This window comes from Palaemon carinicauda, chromosome 6, assembly GCF_036898095.1.
Source record: "Palaemon carinicauda isolate YSFRI2023 chromosome 6, ASM3689809v2, whole genome shotgun sequence".
Lineage (NCBI taxonomy): Eukaryota > Metazoa > Arthropoda > Malacostraca > Decapoda > Palaemonidae > Palaemon > Palaemon carinicauda.
This window is the reverse complement of record NC_090730.1, coordinates 110,371,678-110,383,328: the sequence shown is the minus strand read 5'-3', so window position 1 is coordinate 110,383,328 and position 11,651 is coordinate 110,371,678. Positions and strand designations below refer to the sequence as shown.

The 11,651-nt window shown below is 32.0% G+C and overlaps 1 protein-coding gene across 1 annotated transcript; it reads right to left on the bottom strand.

Annotated features, from left to right (window-relative positions):
• Window positions 1–7,256: 7,256 nt before the first annotated feature.
• Window positions 7,257–8,519, bottom strand: LOC137643191 (uncharacterized). Its single transcript, XM_068376039.1, has one exon. The coding sequence runs from the start codon at window positions 8,517–8,519 to the stop codon at window positions 7,257–7,259; it is 1,263 nt and encodes a 420-aa protein (XP_068232140.1).
• Window positions 8,520–11,651: the final 3,132 nt, after the last annotated feature.

The window sequence follows — 11,651 nt, the reverse complement described above, 5'->3', positions numbered from 1 at the left end:
TATTTAAGATTTCTGGAATCTCAGAATATATATAGTTTTATGGCTTATAGTGCAGTATTCTATATCTTTCATGTAACTTGTATTCTTGTACGATTTGTGTTCAATACTTAAAAGTGGATAATATTGTAATAAATGTACAGAGCTTATTACAGCTTAGCAGACAAACAAAATGAGTACTGTACTGCATACAATGCAGTTCAAATTAACAAGTTAAAGTAAAGTTATATTAATGAGGAACAAAAGTAATTATTAAAAAAATATACCTGTGAACCACTGTACAGTACAGCTTTTTCAAATTACATGTACAATAATGTTGCTTACAAAATAAAAATCAAACTGACAAGGGGATCTCCACCAAAGACCTAAGAATGGCTGCTTTTGCAAGTACTGTACTGTATATAAAACCAACACTTATGATTTCCGGTTTTAGATGACATAGGCTATAACTAAAGTTATCATGATGGTAATGAATTGACTAAAGTTTTTATAGTTTATGAAGGAAATGTTTATTTTGGGGTTGTCTCTGTTCTTAAAATATTTAATTTTTCCTTATTTTCTTTTCCTCACTGGGCTATTTTCCCTGTTGGGGCCCCTTGGCTTATAGCATCCTGCTTTTCCAACTAGGGTTGTAGTTTAGCGAGTAATGATAATGATAATAATAATCATCATCATCTATTATTCATAAACTGATTAACATGTCAATCTAAACATAGGCTACGGGTTCAAAATACTGAAATAAAGAGTAATAACATAATTATCTAACACATGAAAATATAAGGGGAACATCCTTGGTTTAAGTCCTTCGATAGCGACCATGTGAAAGAAAATGTGTTACTATTCACGGAACAAGTTACTTACACGTATAAAGAAAATATAAGTAATAAAGAATAATAGATAATTGTTCAAATTATGCGAACTCCTAATTAGAAAAAAAAAATATCGTATTCACAATGGTGAAGTATGTAAAGAAAGAATATTGGATAACAAATTAACAAACATACAACAACTATTGAAAACCAAACGAATATCTCAAGAACAAAGCTTCTGTTAAAGTTCACTATATTTGGTGAACTTCAGCTGTAGAAACAGTCCAAACGAACTTGAATTCATTTTAATTCATATAATTACTGTAATGAAATTCTCTCGCTAACTTTATTCAAACAAATTTTTGTGATAATATTAAAAGAAATCTAACGGCTTCTGGTGGTGTTTGTCGGCGGTGTTTAAACCTAATTATGGAACGATGCTCGGAACTGCGTCTCTGCAACAACAAAAATATGTAGAAACATTAGAAGAATATTTAAAGAAAAGAGGTGATCCGAGTATCAAAATAGCACAACCACACAAACATGTACAAACATAATATATTTGGTTGCTAGAAATAGCGTGTTTCTGAGGACCGCATTCTAATTTCATGCATAACCAAAATCGGGGAATCCAATCTTTCAAAACAATTATTAAAACGAGACCAAACCTTGCCGTGTTGTACGGTCGATGAGTTCGTGAAAGAAATCAATTAAATATAATGGTAAAACTTGTGAAAAGACTTCTAATGGATTTCTGAGAGAGAGAGAGAGAGAGAGAGAGAGAGAGAGAGAGAGAGAGAGAGAGAGAGAGAGAGAGAGAGAGAGAGAGAGTAGTTATGCATTTAATCAATGAATGTAAAAGTCGTTGATTAAATGCATAAATAATCCCTACAGAAATAAGGGATATTATTTCGCGCAAAATATTCTCTAGCTTTGATACAGCAAAAGATTATTATTATTATTATTATTATTATTATTATTATTATTAATTGCTAAGCTACAACCCTACTTGGAAAAGGAGGATGTTATAAGCAAAGGGGCTCCAACAAGGAAAATAGCCCAGTGAAAAAAGGAAACAAGGAAAAATAAAGTACTTTAAGAATAGTAACATTAAAATAAATATCTTCTATATAAACTATATAAACATTAACAAAACAAGAAGGAAAGAAATAAGATAGAATAATGTGGCCAAATGTACCCTCAAGCAAAATAACTCTAATCCAGGACAGTGGAAAACCATGCTACAGAAGCTATGGCTCTACCGAAGACTATAGAATAATGGTTTAATTTTTAAGTGTCCTCCTCCTAGAAGTGCTGCTTACCATAGCTAAAGAGTCTCTTCTACCCTTAACAAGAGGAAAGTGGCTACTGAACAATTACAGTGCAGTAACCCCTAGGGCGAAGAAAAATTGTTTGGTGTTGTCAAGTGTATGAGGAAAGAAGAGATTATGTGAAGAATAGGCCAGACTATTCGGTGTGTGTGTGTGTGTGTGTGTATGTGAATGTGTAGGCAAAGGTAAAATTAACCGTAACCAGAGATAAGAATTCAATGTAGTACTGTCTGGCCATTTAAAGGACCCCATAACTCTCCTGGGGTAGTATATCAACGGGTGCCTGGTGCCTTGGCCAACCTACTACCTTTATGTATGGCAAATAAAAAAAAAACACCATTATAAGGGGTGGCCTTATGAAAGAATGGATGCCAAAATGAATAGAAACTTTGATATAGGTATTTATGCAAAAAGCACAAAAGGTCATTGTGAACTAGGACAGGCAAACAATGCAAATATCACAGACGACCAAGTGAGTGATATATATCTTGATGTAACATTGCCTAGTGGGTCATAATTTGGAATATACTCAATATCAGTTACGACATGAGTTATTACTTATCAAAGTTTCTAGGCAGTATGTTTAATCCTGTTTACATGCAATAAAGTTTCTGAAAGCAGTTCAGAGAACCAATGCTGTTAATTCCGATCCAAAGGTAGCTTTTCAAATGTCCGGATATCAGATTTAATTTTTACACATTTTTCGTCTGGCAATAGAGGGAATCTTCCGAAAAGGAAAACAGTATTCGTTGTTATTAAAACATATCCTAAAATTTTACTCATGAAGAATATTATCCTTTCTCTCAAAATATGTGTGGCATGTGAGATAGTACATGAAACGCCAAGAGGTATGATTTCAACCAATGCTACAATACACTCATAAAAATGCCATAAAAAGTCAACATACATGTATCTTCATTTATCTGAGGGTCAACTATATTCGGCATCCGACACATTATAACAATGAATGTGTGTAACCCAAAGTGTCTCATTGGTTCGTGGAAAAAGAGCTCCCCAATTGTCCACCACAGAATACTCAGACAAGAGAGAGAGAGAGAGAGAGAGAGAGAGAGAGAGAGAGAGAGAGAGAGAGAGAGAGAGAGAGAGAGAGAGAGAGAGAGAGAGAGGGAGGCTCTTAAAAGAGAACACAATTTAATTTGAAAGCATGCGGATAAATACAGTATGATCCTTTACTAGTTGATGAGCTATTCTTTTGTTTATATAATCAGAAATTATTGGAATTCTTAATGCAATGAAGTTTCCTTATTTGGCAATCATTGTACTTGAAAATTGGGGGCGACCAGATCATTTTATATAATTTGTGAGCCAACGAGAGTAAAAATGTAATCAACTCGGGGGAGAGAGAGAGAGAGAGAGAGAGAGAGAGAGAGAGAGAGAGAGAGAGAGAGAGAGAGAGAGAGAGAGAGAGAGAGAGAGAGAGAGTAATTTAAACAAGATTTTTTATATTTCATCAGTGAAAAGATTAAAAGTTGAAAGGTATCTACGCTTTGTAGATATAAGTTATTATGAAACTTTTAAATCATGTGACATCAAACATAATTGTTATATAAACGACAGTGAATATAATATTAAAAACAGAAATACCTAAAAATTGTTCATCTAAATGTTCTACACTCTTTCTATAGTCTTATTATAAAATAGTTAGACCATCAATTTCCATTGGAATTATTAGAATAGTGTTTTTATTTTGAAGAAAGTGCCCAGGTAAGTATAATCTTTACCAAATGGTTCCAATTGCAATAGAGTAACTCCTAAACTAATTAAATACAGTATTACTAAACACAAATCATGCATACGTACATATTAAGAAGATGAAAAAAAAATTCAATTACACTGGTCTATAAGTTACTGTTTACTAACGTATTTAACCCCATGCCACATAACGTTTAAATTATCTTCCCAGATAAAATCCTTTTCTTAATCCTACTCTTTTGAGGATATGCCTAGGTGATTGTGGTGAAAATTATGTCATCGTTAAATAAGAACACGTAGGAAAATATGAGAAATTAATGGAAGTTTTCTGCATTCATATATACATACATCATCGCAGGTATCCACACATACAATCTCTTTCAATTTTGTATATCAACTTCTTCAGTTTCTATTACTTGATAACAACTCTGCAATAGAATGTGCGTTTATCAACTATTCCTCAACCAATTTACACAATATTCCTTATAGCAGAGCTTTGCGCCTTAAAATACTATTCTATCTCCAATATCCAGTTATGGAAACTTACTGAATAAAAATCCTACCATACAGCTCCCCATGAATATCAAGTAACATTATGACATTAATATGTTTATAGCAATTACTTTTCCCTTCAAAAGAATAATTATTCATCATCGCTGTTGTAGCAACTCAGTGGAAACGCCGGGGACGAACAATCTGTTTGGACTAATCTCAAGGCACAATCATTACTTTTCATTTGTGTGTGCCACATCAATGTTGTTATGAGCTTATTGTAGGGTTTTGGGTGATGCCACTAAGGCTGGCTTTTGAGTTATTATAATCCAATATTTGATCCTACAAGATACAATCCCATGTGTCAATTTATAGCTGATTTTTATGACGTGTGACTGCTAAAGGAAATGCCAATTACCTGAGCTGGTTATGGATGACCTGCAACCCTATAAAACCATTATTTTGAAAACGTTTCCTCATCCATATATAATTTACGGAGCCTGGAGAGTTACTGGACGACACTGCCAGCATTTTATAGAAGAATCTCACTAAAAATCCTAAAAAACAGTCGTATATTTTCTTTCTTCAATCCCTTTCTTTAATTGCCTTTTAACATACTAAGCAGTCAGGTAAAAATAGCACTATCAATCTCACAGTAACCATTCCGAAAATTGCATTTCTCAACGCTGCCTCTCCTGCACTCTTTGCATTTAACAATTCTTCAAAATACTCACTTAATTGATCTAGAAAAACATTCGCATTACACAGCAATTCTACACTCCTATCTTGAGATAGCTTTTTCTTTAAAGTTTTTCTCTTTATTCACTTTCGTCTATTATTTACAAAAAAATGGACTAACATAGATGAAATAACTATTATCTCAAAGTGTCGTTAGATTCAGTGTCAGCAAGTTAATTATGATATATTTTCATGGAATATCTGACAAAATATGAACACCGAAAAATCGCATATGATTTGAATTAATAATATATAGTTGAAAGTCTCGGTTTTCCTTCAATAAGATATAAAGAGAAGAAAAATTAAAGCAAGCTAGAAAAAATGTCTTCTCAAATGTTTATTATCAGAAATATTAACGTATATATTACAGGCTATTAATTTCAAATCTCTTATAGACTATACTAAAACACCAACACCACTGAGGAATAAGGGAATTAAAGTTTAGTAAATTGTCAATAGGAAACTAAATATTAACAGCAAAATTATTTTGATTTGCATATTTTCAGTTAACAAAGTAACGTTAGAGACAAACATATCTTTCGGTTTAGAAGCACACGAACTGTGATGATGTTAACCGACGTTCTTGATTATATCATAATCTTCGTCATGCGTCATGGTGTGGACTCGAACTTTGCAGGACTTGATTTCACATTTCCACTAAGTCCTGGAACCGTTTTTGTTTCTCATATATATAGTTCATGTGATCCACAAGTTTCTTTCCTCCCCGGTAGTGTTAAATACCTAAGGCACGGTGACTGTATATTTCCTGTAAAGTATTAACCAAAGAGGTAAGAGGTAAATCTTGGTAAACCTTGAAGAGTGGATAAGCTAACTAGAAAGAGGTAGATATAGTCTCCACATAGCGATAGTTTATGTCCACTAATTAGCGTGTACGTAAACTATTTAGTGTGCATGTGTTTTACATATACAAATTGTTTTGCTTATGTATTTATATAAGATAAGGCTACCGTTATTCATATGAATAAACTGTACTGAAAGTCAAAAAACAAGAATTTACCAGCCACCAGAAATTACCCTTTTTGGCAGGTGTCTAATGAGCTTGGGTCTCCGCCAATTAACACCTGACCCAAGCCCAGGTAGCTGGTAAGGGAGTGTCATTGTTCTCTAAGCCCCTATATGTATGTTCATATATTTACTTTCCCTCAATAAATTAGACCTCTGAAGAAGTATCAGGAAACTACTCAGGACTTAATCGTATATTTTGTATTTTCATATTCCCTGTGGTTCTTCTGCATCTGAGCATCACGTTTCCTGTGAGTTTTATGCATATACATATATACATATATACATATATATATATATATATATTATATATATATATATATATATATATATATATATATATATATATATATATATATATGATGACCATAACAACAACAACAAATGCAACTGTTTCCATTACACTGCAGGACAAAGGCTTCTGACATTTCAATTCACATCTGGGATATGACCTGTTTTCATCACCACGTTGGCCAGTACTGATCAACGATGATGGGAAATTTCCATCTGATCGCCCACAGCAAACCAGCCTAGTGCAGGTGACCCAGACTAGTGCGAAAGTCGTTTCCCTATATATATATACATATATATATATATATATATATATATATATATATATATATATATATATATATAAATATATATACATATACATATACATATACATATACATATACATATACATACATATATATATATATATATATATATATATATATATATATATATATATATATATATATATATATATGTATGTATACATATATACATATATACACACACACACACACACATATATATATATATATATATATATATATACATTATATATATGTATATATATATATATATATATATATATATATATATATATATATATATATATATATATATATTATATATAATGTATGGGCGATTGCCAACCGGAAAATTGCCAGCCTTACAATTGCCATTGATAAATTATTATTGAATTGTTTTCTATCTGTTTCTTATTGGTAATTGCTTTCATTTTATGTTTCATAAGTTGGATAGCCTTTGCTTAAATTCTATCAAAAACAGATTAAATAGAGGGAAAAAAGGTACATAAAATTTATCGAAAATAGTTTAAGAAACATTTATTTACAAAACCCATCTATAACACTTTTATCATACTTTAGAAAATATGTACATTATAACCAATAGATCTAAGATAGATGATTCTATCGTCAGGATTATAGCGGCTGACTATCTGCTCTAAACGCTTGTTGATCTTATATTTTGTGTTTTTAGGTCTCTCATCTCCTCTTTCCATTTGAATCACTTTTGTTCGCGACAAAACTTCCTCTTTCATGAAACGATGTATAAGTTTCCAAATATGAGGCTGTTGTTCAGCATTATTTGATAAAGCACTGTGGAATCCTTCGAGACTGTTGTTCGTTCGTAGTATACACATTTGAGTTCTTACGTGCATGTTCCAAATCGAAATTGGAAATAATGGACTGGCTCTTCTTCGCTTACCGCCTCTTCCTCTCATCACTCTTATGTAAGTAACTTCAAAATAAGCGAGAAATTCTTCAAGGATATCTTCGTCCTCGGAGGGTTCCTCAAAATCTGTTGGAACGTCTTCCATTGGTAAAAAGGCACGAGAAGAGAAACATCGCATCTTGAGACAGAATTCGTTATCACTGCGGTATCGATCCTTAAACCCTAACTCAACAATTTTCCTGTAATTCGCTTGGCAGAAATGGAAGAAACATCCATTCATAATAGCGTCAGGAAAAATACCTTTAAATCCGTTAAAAGACCCCTTTTCAAAATTACTCATTATAGTTGTAGGAGTTTGCTGAAGGATGTCATGGATTTTGTTGTGAAACATTTCATGTGTTTCCAGAGTCTTGTTTGAAAGAAGGCCAAGTATTCGAGGAAAACTACAATTTTCTACTTGGACATGGATGGTGAAAAGTTGATAAGAGATTCCCGGTGACACCTTGAAGGTTCCACCAACTGCCAAGTTTCTACACCTAATTAAATGATCCAACCCAACTTCAGTAGCAAATATCAGAATACGATTATGGTCTTCAGCTCCCGAATCATACTGCAAAAACTTTTCTCCAAATGAAAGATGTTGGAAATTTGTTGGAATGCAAAAACCGATCTTTTCCCTATGGATTGCTTGAGCACTTATAGTTTGTTGCCTCCATCGACGAACATTTCTACTTAGATGCTGGACGTATTTCTTTTCAGCCCGTGAGCAAGTATCCAATGTCGAAAAGCAGCTTACAACTAATGATATTGTGGTGGAATCATTCGACACAACAAAATCTTTTAACTTTACAACAGCAGTCTTAGCATCAACAGTACTTTTAGATGCTTCATGATTATGTTCGTCGGTAGTTTTTATCAATTGGTAGTTTTCTGATTTTGATTTTGTGTGCATTCTAGCTTTACACGAGTTTTGTTTTCTCTTTGCACATTCTCAGTATATTATGGACTTATCGCTATTAGATCCATTTTTATGGTACATATACTGTAGAGTATCAACGAAAATATCTTTGCCACGCTCACTTTTGATGGTAGAAATCATTTAAAAGGGCTGAAGTATACAAATAAAAATGTTCACTACTGAAGTTTGGAAGTAGAAATATTTACCAAAATTTCTAAACAAGGAAATCACCTAGTACCGAAAATAATTGTTAAGCATGGAAATTGTCCTGCTGGTAATTGCCCCACTGGCAATTATCCGAATGGCAATATATGTATATATATATATATATATATATATATATATATATATATATATATATATATATATATATATATATATATACGAACAATGAACATCAAATTGAGTACAGACGGCCAAGCTCCCAACCTGAATCGAAAGCCCCATATACTTAAAAACCGGTGAACTGCTACAAGAGCTACTGATGACCACTAATCCTATTTGATATTACGTATTTACCTGTTGTATTTTTTACTGACGCACTAATTTTTCTGCCTTCACTAGTTAATTTGTTGTTACTTGAAAATCAGAAGTATAAAAATAAGTAGAAAATGCATTCTAATCATCTTCGTTGTAAATACATCAACAAAAAATAATGTGAATTAAAAAGTTTATACTACAACAATCGGCGTAACCGGATGATTACATAGCTCAAGTGAGATGATCCAATATTGCTACTACTGTTATTTTTGGTTGAAACTAACGATTTTACTCGCATCTGTAGTACTTGATAAGTAGTACCACGAAACAAGCGAATGTGTTCTTTTTCACGAAAATCATACTTTGCAATAAACAAGGCAAAATGAAAGTTCCATTACAAGAACCGAAATTAGCCCAATATTTTGGCGTGTCCGGTTACACTTAAGGTAAATAAATCCCTTATATCCTGGAGCGTAACAACAGAAATGAAAGCGGTAGTAGTCCCTTAGCTGTATACTAATTATCGGGTCGAATATTAAGTCTAATTACAGGTCAAAAGAATCAATTGTCTTCCCGCCGCCAAAGACATACGAGGTTTCATTGATGATTATGCTTCCTTTGGGGGAGATTCCCTGGAAATAATTAACTCTGGATATATGTAGGACGTGACCAGAGTTATTCTGGTAAGTACTGCCATTTGCACTGTTCTAAATCTCTTGGTAAAGAGAGAGAGAGAGAGAGAGAGAGAGAGAGAGAGAGAGAGAGAGAGAGAGAGAGAGAGAGAGAAGGCCTGGTAATCTATATTTTTCCTACAAAGGAACTGATATCTTGTCTTTTTTAATAATTAATTCGTATACTTATAAATCTCTCTCTCTCTCTCTCTCTCTCTCTCTCTCTCTCTCTCTCTCTCTCTCTCTCTCTCTCTCTCTCTCTCTCTCTCATTTTAATATCTTACAGTATTCTTTCTTAAAACCCCCCTGAAATATATGATGTATGATGATATCACCATATGAAACTGCTCCACCTTTCATCGTCCTTCCTTTTAGTTTTCTTTATAATGTTATGTTATCAGCTATTATGATTCTTACTACCCCAGGTCTTTCGTTAACATAAAGATCTCTTACAAAGTTCTCATTCATAGTAAGTATCATAATCATTCCCAGAACAAGCTCAAATTACACTAGATAATCAGAGAAACTGTAGAATTAATTCCATAGGAATTTGCTGTTGAAGCGGAGCAAAATGAGTCAGCCTTAATGTGAACGGAATAGTGAATAAAAAAAAAAATAATGACAACCAACAGGAAGAAAAGGGACACTAAAAGTTCATGAAATATGAGGAAAATATAATTAATTCTTCATAAAGATGAAAACAAACGCTTTAGATAGGAATAAGCTTTTCGTTTAGGAAATTTATGCTTCAGTTTGTGGACTTCACACATAATGAAAATGTAAATGCATAAATCGAGTCAAATCTTATAAAAGAAGAAAATAAACAACGACATCGTATATTCTTTTCTCAAGTAATTAACTGTTAGCTGGAACTAGATCCAATGTGGACGCCAAGATTACTTGAGATGTAAAAAAGAAAAACACACATACATTTTTCAGTCTCAAAAGGAAAGGCGGAACATGAATGTAATCTTTTATCAACTTGCTGTCAATTACAGAGCAACAGAATGTCACGTATATACATCGGAAACATCATCTCTTCCCATTTTCATTTATGAAAGCAATGGCAGCGCGCAATCGTATTTGTCGAATTCTGCAATCTCATTAGAAACTTTATTTCTTTAAACATGGAATCTGCTACCTGAGAGCAGAAGAAATTTCAACATTGAGTAGGCCAAAACAATCAAATTATTGCATAAAATAACCCATACGATTTACAGGAGATAGATTACGAGCAGCAGAGTGATCTAGACCATCAACGGGACAAACACATTATTTGTTTTAATTCTCTGTTGCAAATCTCATAGCCATTTACTCATGGAAAAAAGTGAATTTTGGTTCCCATAGAAACACGTTTCTACTTATCACGCAATGCCTGGAACATTCTATTTACGTTAGAGCAACGAATAGCAATATTCAATTTGTCCCCAGTTGTCGTGACTCTGTCTAAACATGCAGTGTCTCGAGCAAGTTGGCAATATATATACCCATATACATACACACACACACACACGCAAACACACACCAAACACACACATGTATATATATATATATATATATATATATATATATATATATATATATATGAATATATATGGGTGTAAATATACGGTATATATATATATATATATATATATATATATATATATATATATATATATATATATATACACATATATATATATATATATATATATATATATATATATATATATATATATGTATATATATATATACAGTATATATATAAATATATATATATATATATATATATATATTTATATATATATAAATATATATATATATATATACATATATATATATTTATATATATATATATATATATATATATATATATATATATATATATATTTATATATATATATATATATATATATATATATATATATATATATATATATATACATATATATATATATATATATATATATATATATATATATATATGTATATA